The 17,869-nt window shown below is 40.6% G+C and overlaps 1 protein-coding gene across 3 annotated transcripts in view; it reads left to right on the forward strand.

Moving 5' to 3' along the window:
- Positions 1-17,863, forward strand: part of macrod1 (mono-ADP ribosylhydrolase 1) — a 142,406-nt gene extending 124,543 nt beyond the window's left edge. Inside the window, exons 7-11 of one of the 3 annotated variants that reach the window (XR_311452.2) lie at positions 2,317-2,347; positions 5,985-6,058; positions 10,017-10,102; positions 12,838-12,867; positions 17,488-17,863. Coding sequence is in view for 2 of the 3 variants with exons in the window: in XM_005723073.2 (XP_005723130.1) it covers positions 2,317-2,347; positions 5,985-6,058; positions 10,021-10,102; positions 17,488-17,513 (213 nt within the window). In the remaining variant the exon portion in view is untranslated. The remainder of the gene's footprint in view (positions 1-2,316; positions 2,348-5,984; positions 6,059-10,016; positions 10,103-12,837; positions 12,868-17,487) is intronic. The other 2 variants (XM_005723074.2, XM_005723073.2) reach the window with 2 other exon arrangements.
- The last annotated feature ends 6 nt before the right edge of the window (positions 17,864-17,869 follow it).

Raw genomic sequence — 17,869 nt, forward strand, 5'->3', positions numbered from 1 at the left:
AGAGAGATGGAATAAAATGATGATTCAAACTGGAAATGTCATGGTTCATAGCCCACGTGTTAACTCACAAGAGGATGGTTTTTAAGACAACACAGTTAAAGGCATTCAGCTGCCAGAACACAGCAACACTTACTGTGTAAAAAGCAGTGTGAGCTCTTAGAAGAGGGTGACAACTCTGTTTACCTGTTAACTTTTACCTGTTTGTCCTGTTGTTTGGGAAGGATCTCCCACTCAATCACAGCATTGGTGGGGAAAAAAGCCCATTTAGCGTTGTATTAAACTAATATGACACAATTACAAGCCCACAATCTGTCTAGCACTGCAGCAAGTCTTCCATTCAAAGCTTCATTTTCACCAGCATCATTAAAAAGTAGCTGTTGCAAAAATGCACCAATTCCACAAAATCGTGGACACAAGAAGTTTTTTAAGTTCTTTTCCTAAAGTATAATAGCTTACGGTATAAAGTGATTGTTTCCTCAGTGGCTGTCTGTATACCCACCATCGTAATTACTGTAATGATGTCTGATTAGTGTTACTAGCACGGCCGAAGCTGACGGAAGAATTCTTCCCTGCTCGGCCTCGTCAGCAAAGGATGATCAACAGTTTGGTCTTTAAATAGATGTGAAAGTCAGAGGCTAAAGAAAGGCTGCCATAAAAAACAATCAAGAGAAAGACTCCATCGGGATCCAGCAGAGAGTGTGATTTCTGTGCAGTGCTACGTGTGTGTACGTGTATGGCTGCCTTTGTGAGGACCAGTTTGTTGTAGACCTTGAAAGTGAGGAGATTTGGGGAAAGTTGCTTTTTGACACATCGTCAAAGGTTTAGACCCGGATTTAAGCTTCAGGTTTAGCGTCAGGTTTGAGTTATGTTAAGGGTTGCTTCTAGGCCTTTGGGTTATGCTAGTTAAGGTTAAGTAGAGGGGATAGGCCATGCATTATGTCACCGAGTGTCCTCAGAAGGATAGACATACAGAGAGTGTGTGTGAGGATGATGATGAGCTCTTCAGAAAGTTATCAGATCTTTTAAAATTTTCCCCATCTTGATGTGTTTCATGCTCTTCTTCAGTTCATGTTCTCTCATCAGTCTGCACACAGTACTCCACAATGTCAAAGCAAAAACAAGGTTGTAAAGTGTGTGTATGTTTTTAATTAAAAGAATGAATCTTTTTTTCCATTTTGTTTGGAGCCTTTGTCATGATACACGTAATTAAGCATCCCACGTCTATCAGTGATCCTTGAAATCCCTACAGCATGATCTGTCTTTTTGAAGTCATTGGACAAAATCAGGAAATATATACACATACCAGTTAAAATAAAGTTTCCAAAGATCTGCGAGATGGGTTTTTGTTTTTTTGTCTTTTAAATGATCACTTTTCGATGTAGTTTTTGTGCTAAAGCACTGTCAGGGTGCATTTGGTTGAATTTGGTTGAAAATGAAAGAAATCTGGAACCACCAACACTCATCCTGTCAAAATCAGGAATAGGGGAAGAAGGCATTGCGTGAACAGGTAACCAATAATTCAAAGGTCATGATAATTAGGATCCAGAGTTCCTTTATGGAGATTAGATGTGTCTAAAAGAAGGGCAGCCTTTGATGATGCGTTCTAGCTGTCAGGCCTTTATGGTGGACAGACTGCTTTGTCAGATACCTGACTCTTATACTTCCGGTCTGATGAAATAAAGATTGAACTCTTAGGCCACAATTCCCAGAGCTTTGTGTGCAGGAAACCGGACACTGAGCATCGCCTAATTAATACCATTCCTACAGTCAAACACAGTAATGGCAGCAGAAGATGGATGCAAAAAACACAGAGCAATACTGAGTGAAAACCTTTTCCACAATAAGATTTCAAACTCAGGCAGAAGTTTACATCTTAGCAAGAATATAAAGCACATTACCAAGTAAACTCGGCTCTGGTGTGGGAAAGTCAACCAAAAGTCTGGACCTGAAGGAGCATCCCAGGAGACACTTGAAAACGCCTGTGCACCACTGCTTCCCGTTAAGCTTCGCTGAGCATGAGAGATTCTGTCAAAATGAAAAGGAGCTTTGGAAAAGAAAAGCATGCCAAACTTGTGGGATTATTCCCAAGAACTCATAATGCATTGCTGCAAAAGGTGATTTAGCAAAGTACTGAATCTACTGTCTGAACACGTATGTAAAAGGAGCGTTTGATTTCTAAATGATTTTGCTTCATCATTATCATGTGTTGTGTTTAAATTGGAGGGTGGATTGATTGAATGCATTAGAACATAACAGAGTGACACAAGGAGCTGAAAAATGCACATTGTAACTTGGTTTTTCCTCTTCACTCTGCAGGCTTTCCCTTGCATCTCAACTGGAATCTACGGTTAGTGCCTTCATGTGTGTGTCTCCTCTGTTCCTACACTTTGTGTTTGTGTGTCAGTTTTCTATCATTTATTTCACATTTATTGATCACCAACAACACTTCCTCTCTGCTGTCTTCATCCACTGTACACGCTGTGTGCTCTCCATCACACGCTCGTCAGTCTGCCTGTTTGACCAGAGCGCCGAGCCTCCGGGTGCCGCTTGTCAAATGATCTCCCCCGACCCAGAGGTGGTTCTCAGATTAACGCCTTGGATTAAGAGCGGCAGATTAAGATAGATTAGGCCGGAGATTGTGTTATATTGACTGTAATCCTCTTCACGCTGGCAGGAGAGAGTCAAGGATAGTGCTTAAACACACCCCAGGGTGGCTTTGCTGTGAGGGCTAGTTGTTGACACCTCTCTGTCATTGCTGGAAAGAGGAAAAGGCTAAATTCCCAGTTGACTCCAGGTTGTCTTCCTCCCTGTTCTGCTTGTTTGTCATTGTCCCGCTGTTTCTTTCCTCTTGAGTGTTTTGTAGGTCAGGGTGTTGAAGCAGTAACACAAATTATGTAACTTTAGGAGGTATAAGCAGCTTGTGTCTCTACAGACAGACGGCTGCAATTGAAAACAAATCTGCCATCTTTAAGCCATAGTTCCACACAGAAAACATACCAGCGTATGAGTATCATTTTTAAAGAATGGTCTCATATTTTAGAGCTGTAACTTAATTCCTATTAAAGCATTAACTGCTCCTCATCAGTGTTTTATACACTCTGTAATCTAACGAAATTGGGAAAAACAAATGTGCCTGGCAGGCAGTCACACTAGTAGTTTGTTGTTTGTTTGTTTTTAGTAGTAACACAGATGATGTACACCTCTTCCCAGACTTTGTACCACTATTATAGCTGCACTTTAAGGCCCTGCAAAGCTTGCTGGTGTTTCAGTCAATAAGGCTGAGCAGACCTCATTACAGCGGAGGTGAGAAGACCTCTGCTGGGAAATAAGCGAAATAGTTTACTTACTTTACTAATAAGGACGGTAAATACATTTTTGGAGGGAATATAATTGCATCCTTGATTATGTTCATTAGCAACATTTTTCTCCTCAGGTTGCCTCTTGCGTCAGATATGTGGTAAAGTAGAGATTACTAAAACACTCGAGTTAAGGTTGGAGGAAAGATTTTGGTTTTGATTAAATATTAAAAAGGGAAACGTGTTCCACGCTGTGCTTCACATCCAGTGGTGTGCAAGTTAAGCTCTGAGATTAAATCGGTGCTCGCGCTCAGTTTTTGCACTAAATTTGTGGTACCGAAATAAACCACTTAATGTTTATTTTCCTGCATTTTAATTTTATAAATGAGCTGTTTTTTCAGTAGAGCCCCCAATCTTTGAAACTCCCTAAACTGAATAAATCACTGAACTCTCCTACTGCTAAACCAGACAGATTACTTTTACATGCAAAGAAAAACAAAAGTACCAATCGAAAGCTCAGACACACCTGAGGGCAGATATGTTTCGAATTATTTGTGCGTCACAGTATCAGAACATTTTATGTTTAATAAGATAACGTGATGCACAAATGCACAAAATTACACTCTTTTGATTGTTGTACAGAGTGAGCATGAAGCCAGTGTGATAAAAAAATGTAAATTTCTTAAAATATGTTGAAAATTTATGAGAATATCAGTGATGTTTGCTTTGGAAGATCAATCGTTTAGTGGCTTTACAGGTGCGTCTGTGGTTTAGTTTTCTTCTCACTGGCTATTGATGATTCATCGCAATCGTTTATTTACTAGTAGAATAATCCAGGACCCCAATACACATATGTGGTACAATTTCCTGGATCAGCATTAGAAAGAAAGCTCAACCTACTGTGTTGTAGGTCACTGACGAATTCAGCAGATGTTGTTTTGTTTTTAAAAAATGTAGAAATCAATTAAAAATAAAGAAATGCTCTTCAATGATTGAGTGTGCCTAAGCTTTTCACTGGTATTGCATGTAAATATAAACCAATCAGTAGAAATCAGGACAGACGTAATTCAGCTCTACGGGACTTTTTATGGGCTGTTTCCACAGGATCTTACACTTTTCATGACTGATCCTTTGTGGTTATTACCAAAAACTGCCCTGATCCTTTAAGTCAATTTGACATTTCAAGTTTGGTGCTTATTATGTTGACATTGTGGCTTGTTTTTCAGACCCATATGGACACAAATTACATTAATTTGACACCCAGCAGCCACCTTGTGAATCCTGTGTTGCATCCTGTTTTGTCTGCATATCAGTCATAATTCTTTGTGCCATAGATCCAACAAGGTGCTGGAAACATTCCTCAGATGTTTTGGTCCATATTGACATGATCGTATCACACAGTTAGTGCAGATTTGTTAGGTACACGTCCATGATGTCAGTCCCTCTGTTCAATTACATCCCAAAGATGCTCTATTGGATTGAGATCGGAGAGCCCAAGCGAATTGTAGTGTGAGTTTGCTGTTCTTTGCTTGCAGGAGTTGTGGCATTTCCACCCAGAGAACTGCTGCTCACTTGATCTTTTCTCTTTTAGACCATCCTTTGAAAACTTTAGCGATGGTGGTGTGGGGAAATCTCAGTAGATCAGCAGTTTCTAATTCTAATGCTTGGTATTGAACTTCAGCAGGGTGCCTTCACCTATAAAGCTAAATGCATCGAGTCGCTGCATTTACATTGACTGATTAGATATGTGCTGAACAGATGTACCTAATAAAGTGGCTTAGTTGGCTGAGCTTTTTTTTTTCCTGTGCGAATTTGCACAGATTTGCTCAAAATCATCCTCTAATATTTAACAGCACTGCTGTAAGCTGCACATTTTCTCTGCCTCCTCCAGCACTAGCACTAGCCTTGCTGACAACCTGTGGTGCTGTTTACATCATATGCAATGAATGCGCTCAGTGGAAACTATTCAAAACAATCAGTGTGCTCAGTGAACAGCTCTGCTCACGCCATTGTATTTTTCAGTCTTTATTTCAGTATTTTATGCGTGGATGTAACATATACATTTAAAAACAGAAAAAGGAGTGAAAAAACCCGTGCAGATGGAGTGAGGCCACTTGAATTAGATGCACATGTCAATCAGTAAAATGTTTTATATAACAAGCCATAGTGGGCACATATTAACATATTATATTACATTTTCTTCAGTGCATTTGTTTCAGTGCTCTAACAAATTGTATGTTGCTAATTTGTACCGTCGCGTATTCCCCTGTGCTAACACGCTGAACCATCTCCTAATGTATAATCACATAGTGTTTGTTTGGGTTGAGCAGTTTGGCCAGATGATGAGTTTTCATTGCCTTTGTGCTGCTTTACCAGCGCTGGGTATAATTTTCCAGCAGTGAAAGGTCTCAGCTGCTCAATGAATATAGAAGAAGAAAAGCAGTCTTTCTCCATCTGTCTCCTCGTAACCAACAAGTGTGTTGTGTCTGCGTCTCGCTGGAATAACTGAGTCGGGATCAGACGACGTGAGAGGAGTCAGAACGGGGAGTGTTAGAATAGTGGAAAGAAGAACAGAAAGCACCGAAGACAACAGCACAACGCAAGCACACAGATCTCTCTCTGCACCTGTTCTCGAAAACTGTGTGTATTTTTGATGTCACTTGCGCGTGTGTGTTTGTGTTTCTGTAGGATATCCATCTGAGCGGGCTGTGCACGAGGCGTTAAAAACTGTGAGGGACTACCTCGATGCACATCATGACAAGGTGGGTATGTGTTTGTGTTTGCGCCTGCATGATTGGCAATTTTTCCCCTACCCTTTCCTCCAGGTATTATTTCTCTCACAGCTGTTGTTTTTGTTTTTGGGCGATACGAGGAAAAGGGTGCATTGAGAAAACACACACAATCAGACACACAAAAAATATTTTTGAACACACACCCAAGTTCTGCCTCTCTCATGCTCATGGCCAAGTCTGCGTTTTAATTGGCTCCTTGCGGGACCAAACCCGACTAACACAAACACACAGGCACGCACACACTTTCTCTCTCAGGAGAAACGCCAAGCGGAGAAAAGACAAAATGATGGAATAGATGACTGGAGGGGAGGGACGGAGGAAGAGATTGGAAAAGGCGGAAACTTTCCAATCAGTCATTGACAAGCCCTAAACTCTCCTCCCTTTTTCCCCTCCTTTACTTCTCTGGTCTCCTCCCACTTCTCTTTTTCCATCTTTGAAGCCTCGCTGTTACCGCCGTCCTGCACGGCCTCCCAGAGAGGGTGCTGATGATGTTATTGTTAGCTCTGACATCTCCAGAGTCTCTGTAGCAATATCGGTCGACTGATGCCATCAGCCGCTCTGTGCATAGCAAATGAACTCAAATCATTGCATTTCTCACCAGACTGGACAACAGACAGCAAGCCTCGAATGTCAGTAAATAAGACCAGAAGGCCAAATCAACAAAATTATTTATATTCTGCCCACAACTACTTCCACTCTGCTTTTAAGGGAAAAAAAAATATTGAAGGCGACCACATAAATATAAAGAGAGAATGTTTACCAGAGGAAATTGGGTTTATTCATTAATTGAAAAGTTTTATGGGGTTTTGTCGAGCGTGTTCTGGCTCTGAGCGCTTTAATGTTGAAATGAAATTGAAAACTGCAAACATAGTAAGGTGCAAAATGGACTCAAGACACAGGTCAGTATGCCTACATTCTGCATCAAATGTAATAAAAATCGAATCATTTATGTGCAGAAAACATACCAGTTTTAAAATGTAACTGCTGTTGTTGTTGTTGTTTTGTTTTTTGGGGGACCGGGGGGGTCTCGAATTAGACTCAGAGTCAAATAGAGAGTCTCATCAAATCCTTTTAGCAGCTCTTCTGGCTTTTTATTCATAATCACGAGCTTCTTCAGCAGATTGAGCTTTTTAGTTGCATTGAGCTGCAAAGCCCCACCCTACTCTTACAATTTAATTACACTTCTGCATTATGTCTATGGGGTAACTTGCGTCATAGCTGGAACCCCATTTTAACCCTACCCCGCAATCTTCTGCATAACCTGACGTGCACCTCGCTAGAAATGTAACCACGCGTTGGGTTGGGATCAAAGGAGCTTCCGGTTACTGCACAAGTTAGGATGTAAATTTCCCACAGAAGTCTAAATTAAACGTTAGCAGCAGTGTGTGATACTGCAAAACCAAGTAAATACAGAACCAATATCACTGATATTTTTAAACTCTAAAGGCGGCTTATGTACAGCAGAGCAGTACAAGATGATTTATGAATTTAATGTACCAAACTTGGAGAGAAACATATTAAAGTATCAGTCCTATCACATCATTAGGGATCCAATGTCAATGTTGGCATCAATACAATCGATCTGCTCTCCCCTAACTCTTGGGGTGTCGTCACACCTGTAACGGTTTTTAATCTGTTCAAATCAAATTATTCCCCCACTTGGTGCCGTTTGTTTCTGCAGCTGTAAACACAGCAATCACATTCAGACACAGACCAAAACAACAACGTTCTGGTTAAAGTTGGTCTCATTATAAATGACTTCAAAGTGGTTCCTTTATGGACATGGTCCAGTCCAACTACCAAGTGTACACTGCAGGCTTCAACACCTTCCTCTAGCTGGGTTTGCTTTGCATTCTGGGAATAAGCAGTACCACAGATGTACTGTAGCAACTAGCCTCCTACATACAGTTATATGCCCAGGTAAATATAAACGCTAGGAGAAAACTCTTCACGTTATCTACTACTCCAGGACCCAGCACCTTCTCTCTGTGTTTATTTTTGATGCTCGCACTGCTGACGCATCTTGCCAGTAAGCAGACTGAGCATTCTCACGCGGTTTATAGTGACACGTTTTGGTCCTCCATGTGGAAAGAAACCTAACCAAATGAAAAATCTAAAAGTTTACAAGCTCATCAACTGATCGGTATAGCTTTACATTCTCTTAAGTGTGCAATACTTTCATGGACTGTATATCAAAGAAGCCACTCATTGGTTTCTGGTCACCTCTGTACTATTTTGTTGAACAACTTATCTTCTAACACTCTGAGTTGGTGAGCAAACTCCATCCAAAAACTTTACAGAAAGACATATCTGCTAATTGGTGCTAAATAACAGACTAATAAAAGGAAACGGTAGAACTCACTAAAAGTAAAGCACAAATGTTTTGAAGAGACTGCACCATGCTGGTCCAAAAGGGGAGCCTTGATGTACAAATTCTCTCTTGTTAACCACAGTTAGCCAATTTTTAAAATATTTTTTAAAGCAGATCAAACGCAGCTTGGTGTGAATGAACAATCATTTTCAGGATGAGGTTTGGCTAATGATCAGTGTGACTTTCAATCTCATCTGTTAAGCAGTATGAAATCCTAAAACTCTAAATTAATAATTTGACTAGTTCCACAATTGCATTATTTCTGGACAAGTTGCGCTATGACTGAAAATCTACTAAATAGACATCGTGGTGAGAATATTGTTTTAGTTGCTGTCGAGCCTGAAGTAAAGCTGAAAAGCACAGTATTATATATATTTTTAGATGCGTCGTTTGTTAAAGGATATGCATTTTCACAAGAGCACAAAGACTAATGTAATTTCCACAACAGTTGACAGGTTTTCTGTTTGAGAGGGGAATATTTACAGGTTGTGTAACGTGTTTCCATTAACAACAGGCTGTTCTCATAGAGCCATTTACAGTGACTTGCTGTTATTGTTAGCATTAGCATCTCTAGGCTCGCTGCTGCAGTAGTGTGAGAATTAGTTCCCACTTCTACAGTTTTCAAGTGGAGCCACCTTCATGTGGAGGTTAGAAATTTCAAACCTTAGCCTAGGGGATCTAGTTAAATTTCCATATCTTCCCTTTTAGCTTCCATGCAAATCCTGGTGAGTGATGGTAATTGTACAGCAAGCCGGGGCTGAAAAACATGGGCTGCAGGCTAGCATGCTGCTGAAATGTCTCTTTGAAAGCACTGAGACTTAAACTCCCACACCAGGCCGAAAGAGATGGAAACAGCCTGGCTATAAATTGCACTGCCTCACCCAAAACAGAGAAATCAAAACCTTTGTAGAGACATTAGGGTGGTAATAATGTTTGTCAGAGTCAGAGCAGAGTAGAGGTTATATCCCTAGAAGCATCGTTTTACTGTAGCTAAAGTAACTTTAATCATTACAGGCTACATCCACAGTGTGTACTGTACTCTGTCCAGATATACAGAGCATAATATAAATATTATAGACTGCAGAGCTGGGGTCTAAACAACATAGGAGCTCGGAGCATAAAGATTCTTTGTCATAAACTAGCTGCACACTCTCAGCCAATGTCTTAATATTGTTTGAAAGCTACTGTATTATGTTTATGGCTCTGTGTGTGTGTGTGTGTGTGTGTGATGATCTCTCTAACCCCTTTATTTCTGCCTCTGTCTTTTTGTCTTTCTCTTTATCACACACATACCCACTCTTTCCCTCTCTTTGCACATTTTCAGCACTCTGTCCCCAGCACACAGAGTAATAAGCGCCTTGTCGTGGCATTATCATAATAGGGAGCTAATAGTGGAGTAATGGACTGATGCATTAGTGGCATTCTCCTGATATTGCCGCCGCACAGTGTCACACATTTTTACATTGTTCCCTGCTGCAACTGATGGATTCAGAGTTATTGCATATGCTTGCAATAAAGGTCATTTTGTGTGTGTGTGTGTGTGTGTGTGTGTGTCTGTCAGCTGGACAGAGTCATCTTCTGCGTGTTCTTGCCGAAGGATCAGAAGCTGTATGAGGAGAACCTGCCACTCTACTTTCCTGCTGGTGAGTTTCCTTCATATATATGTGCAGCTACACGTATCAGCAACAACATTAAAACCAGTGACAGATGAAGTGAGGAATACATAATGCAATGTGTTGGGAAACCATGGCTCCTGACATATATACAGGATCGGGATCACACATACAAAAAATAGCCATATATTAATGCAACCAAACAGCTTTTAACATTGATTGATTTTGAGAGGTGTTCCAGGCTGATGTGTAAATGGCTCTGTGAGAGAACAAGTATAGGGAGGGAGCAGCATGTGTTCAGGGCCTGCAGAGAGAAGGAAAATCCATCCATCCATGAGCTTGTGTTAGTTTGTTCTTATATACATATAGCATTTTAGCCCCAGAAAACCAAGATGGATGCAGTGAGATTGGTATAAAATAGCTATGAATGAGTCCTGAACTCTAGAAATGAGTTAACATTTTGCACTTGACTCATGTCAAGTTTTTTTAGACTTCAGTCAGACAGCCCTAAAGATTTGTCAGCGACCCCTAGGAACCACAGGTCACTAGGGAAAAATGTATATTCCACGACTGGTTGGTGAGTGGTTGATGCTTGTCAAAACACTGACTTGGTGGGAGTGAAATTTAAAGGAACTGCGATACAAACAGCAGATGGGAAGTAACAAAGTGCAAATGCTTTGGTTCTGTACTTAGTAGAATTTTCAGGTATCTGTATTTTACTTGAGTATTTATTTTCCTGACAGCTTGTCTTTGTCTAGCTGGAAAAAACAACTAAACCCTTTGTTTGTATGACACGCCATATTGAAATTATATTTTTTAAAGAAAACATTTTTTTAATTGCAAAAATGTATGAATAAACTCAAGTACAGTCAAAGGCTAAAGTCAAATAAAATAAGATATATATGCGAGCTTAAGGCATAAATAATGTACCTTTGTCTTCTTGGAAGACTTTCTGATGTTAATTGGAGGCAAGTTTTTGTTCTGCTGAAAACAGACATTATGATTGTGTAGACATTAATTAATATTAATGATGATTCAGTGTCCAGTGTAACAGCCCTCGGGGTCAGTGGCTCAGCGTTTAATAGCACTTGTATATTTTTATTGGTTTGTGTTTTTTTTCTGTTTATAAATATTAATGCAATTTAATTAATAAAACATTTGATATTATGTCACTCAGGGGTTTTCCTGAGTGGACATCAGCGGGGTGGGAGGAGGTGTGTGTGTGTGTGTGTGTGTCTGACATCATAACAATCAGATTCAGTGTTAAACCATCATGTTTCAGTCGGTGCAGCTTTAACTTTTGGTTTGTGTCGCACTTTTTTATAATTTCACTACCACTCAGCGAGCAGTTTTTCGAGGGTTTGCAGACAAGTGGAGATCTTCCATGCAAACTATCGGCGATGCACACCCGCCAGTAACCACAGCAATCAAAAAGAGGCATTTAGCGTAGCTCTTTGCAGCTATTTTCACCTGGTGACAGCTGGCAACCTACAGCAACCACTAACCGCTTGGGATTACACACTTTCTCCTAGCAACATGTGTTTTCCAGGTCATCAGTAACCACTGCCTAGGCCTGCATGAATGGAATCTTAGATGCATAGCATAAAGTCGTTGGTCAACACTCGCTTTGGTCATTTTTATGATTTGTTCGATAGTAGTTTCAAAATTCATAAACAGGTGCGTAAGAGTGTTTAAAGAGATCGATTATAACTTCTTGTACTCTGTCTTATTCACCATTATTTTATTAAATCACAACGTTTTGGTCCAACTGACCTTCATTAGATAGAAATTGTGGCAATCATTTGTTCAATAACAAAAAAATAAATGCCCCACTTGCAAATTTTAAGCTTTATGTGTGCTAGAGAAAGCAGGTGGTTAATAAGTGGCTAAATAAGAGTAAGTCGTTGAAGACATTCAGCATCATCACATTAACCATTTCCCCCATAAAGACAACATTTGACGACCTCCCCGGTACCCTTAATGACGAGCCTTGACACCTCATTATATATCAATAAAGACACGGTTTGACCATTAGAATAGTTTCTGGGTTTTTCCGAGGGTAGCCGCAGAGGCGGAGACCACCCTCACTGACCTGCAAACCCAGGCATTTTCTTCTAGAAGCAGAAATATGACAGAAAGCACTCAAGTCAGAAAAAACATTGCAAAGGTTACTCCTAGTGGACTTTCAAGGGGTATAGAGTTAAACACAGGAACTTGATTTTGGTCACACAGTCTTGATTTATAGCCTAACATTATTGTGGTGAGCTACTTTCTTTTGCATTTAAGTTTCAAAAATCACAAAAAAGGGTGTCAGTTTGTAGAGATATGCTGAACCAGACATGGTGGCATTAAAGCTTTCCCACAGAGCCTTTTTTTCTGATACTCGTAAAAAAAGAAAAGCCTATTGATAACTCCCACTGGCATTTTGTCAAAGCAACCAAGATGATGCCCGCTTTCAGTTTTTTGCCCTATAAAAAGCATAGTCAGTGTGGCACTTTATGGATAACACGCAGGTTGTACTTTCATTTCTGATCACATGAGTCACCTGGAATATGAATGACTGTTACAAACAATCTCTACGCTCATGAGCTGTCTTATTATAAAAGTTCTCACTGTTGAGCTTCCTTTTAACAGGAAGGACCTTGAGAGTAATGGCAGTGTGTGAGTGTGTGTGTGTGTGTCCTGCAGCTTCTTTGTTTTGTATTTGATACAAACATGTCTTTTCAATCTGTATCCTGCCTTCATTTCTTCGTCCACCACTTTAGCCTGACCTGTGGCAGCGACCCGTTGTTCAGGTAACCATCGTGGTGTTGTGCGTCAACATGTGTGGTTTCTTCTATCAACTTAACTGCATTCAGTCTGTTTGTCGACACGCAGTCTTAACCCCAGTGCAAAATGTAAATTACGTGTCACGGAGGGGAAACTCTGACATTTCCTTCAACCGGCACTCGTCCCATTTTGCAAATAAATTGCTCATATTTAGACCTCAGTTAAATGAAAATGGCATTCTGTGCATTCCTGAGTACAACGGCTGGCCTCAAGCTAGTTAGTGTTCGAAATGATGCAAGCAGAAAAGAAATGGGCTTTGTTTTTTTTTGGTTTTTTCCTGCAGTGGTGAAAAGGGTCTGATTTAAATGAAAAATAACAACCACTTTTTAAGCCTCCAAGGTGCCTTCTTGAGTCATGCCTCACCTGCTTTCCAAAACAGACTGAAAGGAAAGTGTTGTGCCATCGCTACAGATTGATCTATTTGGTTAAACGAAGTTTTGTAAATAAGTAAAATGTATTTAATGTTATGTTGGCTTTAGCTGTGACATGATGACTTTACCCATTTGTTTTGATTACACTTGTGATTTATGGTGTTATATTGCCAAGCAGTCTGGCTCCTAAGCATGATCAGTCATTCACTCAATTATTCAAATTAAGCATCGGTATTACAACTGCAGCCTTAACCCCTAATGTCTTGCTTTACCGCTGCTATAAATCAAACTCACCTCTTGCCTTCGGAACATTTTGAGAGAGAGGTCTTAACAGTCGTATGCTTTCTGGTTTTGTAATTTTTAATGGGTGTTATGTGGCTTGGGACGCAGGTGCTACCAAAGCTGCTGAAAAGAAATCCAACAAATTATCAACCGCAGGTCCTTTGTACGAGTGAAGCCGTGCTTTTGGGTTTGACAGAATTGAAATTTAAATGAGAGCTTCAGATGGAGCCGGGTCACTCTAACACTCATAATAGAGATGCATGGCAGAAATATTAGTGAAATTAACTGAAATCAGGCAAACTTAATCACCACAGAAAAAAGTGAACCAGAGCAGGATTGCAGTGTTTAATTTTAAATGAAAATGAGACCATGAAATTGTCTCAGCGCAGGAAAGTCAAAGCACAGAAATGCTGCTGGCGCTGGAATATATCACCCTTTGTAACATTAATATGCGTTCTGCAGTTCAACAGTTCAAGAAAACATACAGCATGCATGTCATTTAACATTGTTTTCTCACCTTTGAGTGCTTTTAGACGTGTTGGCAGCAGCAGAGTTCTACATAAAGAAACAAATGTAGACACAGAGAGAGTTTTTCTGTTTTTCACAAACATAGCCTGACAGCCAAGGCGTTAAAGAGGAGTGGGAGAGAGAAGAGAAGAAGCCTGCTTAACCTAAGAGGAGAATCCAATCAACACTGCAGCCTTATCTCTTATATGAACTCACACACCGGGTCAAGAGTCTTAATCTTTTTTAAAATCTTTTTTTGTGAACAGATTTGACCACTAGCCCCCCGAATCTGAAAGGATTTTTCATTTATTACAGTTCAAGGAGGATCAATTGCTAAAAATAATGAGATCTCAAAATGTGATGAACTGCTTTTTATAAGCATTCACTGGCCACTTCATTAGGTACCCGTTGCAAGCACTGGATTGAACCCTTGCTTTCGTTCTTGGGAGCATAGCGTGAACAAGGTGTTGGAAACACTGCTCAGAGATGACGTCACACAGTTGCTGCAGATTTCTTAGATGCACATTGATGACACATATCTCCTTTTCCATAACATCTTAATGATGCTGTATTGGATTGATATCTGGTGGCTGTGGAGGCCATTTGAGTACAGTCATTGCTATGTTCAAGAAGCCTGTTTGAGGTGATTTCAGCTATATGACATGACACGTCCTGCTGCATCAGAAGCCATCAGAAGATGAACTCAAAGTGCTTTCTGCTGCTGTCTAAGTCTCATTCACCTAAGCATTCATACAACAATTTTATCTGAGCCTAAGCTCTTTCTATTGTTCACACATGTTCACACTCCAGTTGATGTACTGCAACTCTGGGCTTCATATCTTGCCAAGGATACTGTAGCATTGTGACTGCAGGAGTCAGGGATCAGGGAGCAATGCTTGGGCAGACTGTGATATTTGAATGGCACTCATTCTATACTAAGGGGCCCTGCACACCTTTACACCACCAACAACAGCCTGGAAACCAGGATGGATACACGATTTAATGTTGTTTTTGAGCCTACCATGTAAATTTTACAGAAGAAATCAAGAATCATCAAGCATGACAAATTTCGGTGAGCTCATGTGAATTGTAGCATCAGTTTCCTGTTCCTATTTGACAGGAGTGGCACCCGGTGTGGTCTTCTGCTGCTGTAGCGCATCCATTATGGGTTCAGAGATGCTCTTCCGCACGCCTTGGTTGTAACAAGCGGTTATTTGAGTTACTGCTGCCTCAAAACCATTATTCTCCTCTGACATCTGGTATTAACAAGACATTTTCTGCCAGAGAACTGCTGCTCACTGGATATTATCTTAACTTCAAACCCCTCTCTTTGAACACTAGAGATGGTTGTGTGGGAAAATCCCAGCAGATCAGCAGTTTCTAAAATACTCAGACCAACCTCAAAACCCTGCTACGCTCAGTGACTTGAATCACCTTTCTTCCCCATTCTAATGCTCAGTTTGACCTTAGCAGGGTCTCTACATGCCCAACTGCACTGAGTTGCTGCCATATGATCAGCTAACTATCTATCTATTTATGTCAACCCTCAGTTAAACAGGTATACCTAATAAAGTGTCCGGGGAATGTAGATACAAAATATACAAAAAACAATGTATTTGCAGATAAAAGGGGAAGCAGAAGTGGATACTTCCTGCTAAAACATTTAATGCGCAGGTGTGAGTTTATTTTGAGAGAATCCCACATACGCCCTTACGCTGACTAATACCCAGTAGAGCATCATCAGTGCATTTATCCACTGCTGAAAATGGTACCCAATAAACAAACTATTTATTCTTGTTCGAGTAACGTTTGCTAAAAAGCTGTTATACATTGCCTTTAAAAGTAAAACCACAAGACTAGATATATATGACTATAACAGGCAGTGAACAGTAGTCAGAGTACTGAGCAAAAAGCACCGACCTTCCGCCTCAGCTACCTATGTAGAAAAAATAAGCTACAAGGTAAAATCACAGCAGCCCTTTATTTCTGTTTGGCCGGAAGGAAAATGTATTTTTATGTCTAAATCCAGTTTGTCATCAGTTTGTGGATATGTTTAGAGAGACGTTTAGTCATCAGCCACAACAAATCAAGGCAGAAACTCCAGTTCACTTCAGGCCAGTTTCGAAAATGAGTCAGTTCTCATCGACTCCTGTTTAAAATAAATAAATAAATAAAAACTGTTCTGCCTAAAAAAGGAGCAAAAAATTTTTTGGTCATTGTAGCTTTGAGAAACAAGTAGGTGCAACAAAAGTGGCTGAAGGCACTGTCTTATAGCGATCACTTTTAAACCAATTGTTTTATTTTGGAGCATTTTAATGCAGTTATCTGACAAATAATATAGCCTGCCCAAGTATTTTATTTCAAAGCTAGCACTTTTTTAGCATGTATCTCTTTGTTTGGATGCACCATTCTGATGAAGTTTGCTACCATTAGCTTGTGGCTCAAATATAAAACATGACAGCAGCAGAAACTCAGAGTTTAAAAAGAAAACTCCACAAAGTAGTGGTGAATATTTTTATTTGCAGTCTGTGCACCAGCTGTTTTTCTCCCTGAGTAGCTAAATATTCTGCTAAAATACCAGACGAAAGAACAAAAATGGATAAAGACTGAATACGCGATTCATATTTTCCAAATATTTTCCATTTTTTTTCCTGCAAATTGACATCTGCCCACCTACATTTTCACTATGATGACCTTGTGAGGTCAAATTATATCACTGTGCTGTTTACAGCTTGTTTCTCTACCCACAACTGGCCAACAAATATGTAGTTATTGCTTTACAGGCTAAGTGTTAAAGAATGATCAGTGCGCACAGCTCAGAGCATTAGACGCTGTTTTTTCTTCCTATTTCTTTTAGCAGTAGCTTCCACTCAGCAAGCCAAAGTCTCAAACTGCGGCACAGCCGGTCAGATGCCTGAACCATGAAATCAGCACTTTCACATCTTCACCCTGGGTCAGCTGACCGAAGAGGTTATTTTCCCCCAAAAAATCCAGGTGTGCCCCTTTAAAAAAAGTCTGAGCGAGCTGCTGGCGTCTTTCTCCTCTAATGGATGTGCAGCAGATTTGGTAGCAGTAGTGGTGCTTGGCTGTTAGATGGACCGGAACTGTCTGTCTGTGTGACAGAGCTGCTGCAGGCAGGCCTCCAAGTCTCCACTATAAACCTTATGTGTCTCCAACACCTGGCACTACCTACGCTGGCTGTCTGTCTGATGTGTATGATTGTGTGTGTTTGCATGTTTTGAGTGCGTCCTTAGCCATGTTGGGCTGAGAGTGACTAATCCTCGCTAACAGATCCCTCTGAAGCAACCAGACGCTCCAGAAGCCAAAATGCTTTTAACCGCTGCATGACCAAGGTAAAATGTTCCCCCCACCGTGTTTTACATGTTTCCATTTCCTCTCTCCCTCTCTCTCTGTCTGCTCCCACAGAGGCCACAGTCAAGAGCAAACTCTAAGAGAGTGGATTTGTCAGATTTGGTTGCCGTGGATACACACCGCTACACTCACATCCAGATTCTTTCTCCTCCTCCTCCTCCTCCTGTTTGCCATTGACGCAGATCAAGACCATCTTCATCAGGAAGATAAGTTGCAAATGGGTGATTGCCTTTTTGAAGTGCTACGGTTCTCCTGCAGATGTTGTCGGAGGAGGTGGTTTTCTTTTTCTCACTTCTTCCCACTAATGGCTGAGGTTAGGAGCGGTGTTATGATGACTGTGTGAAATGAGGCAGATAATTCTTATGAAAAATGGACTGCGCGTACTCGTAAGCTTCACTCTACCTGTGATCAGCGGCAGCTTCGCATCAGGCTTACG

Source organism: Pundamilia nyererei, unplaced genomic scaffold (assembly GCF_000239375.1).
Source record: "Pundamilia nyererei isolate P.nyererei 1_Seehausen unplaced genomic scaffold, PunNye1.0 scaffold00008, whole genome shotgun sequence".
NCBI classification, from domain to species: Eukaryota; Metazoa; Chordata; class Actinopteri; order Cichliformes; family Cichlidae; genus Pundamilia; species Pundamilia nyererei.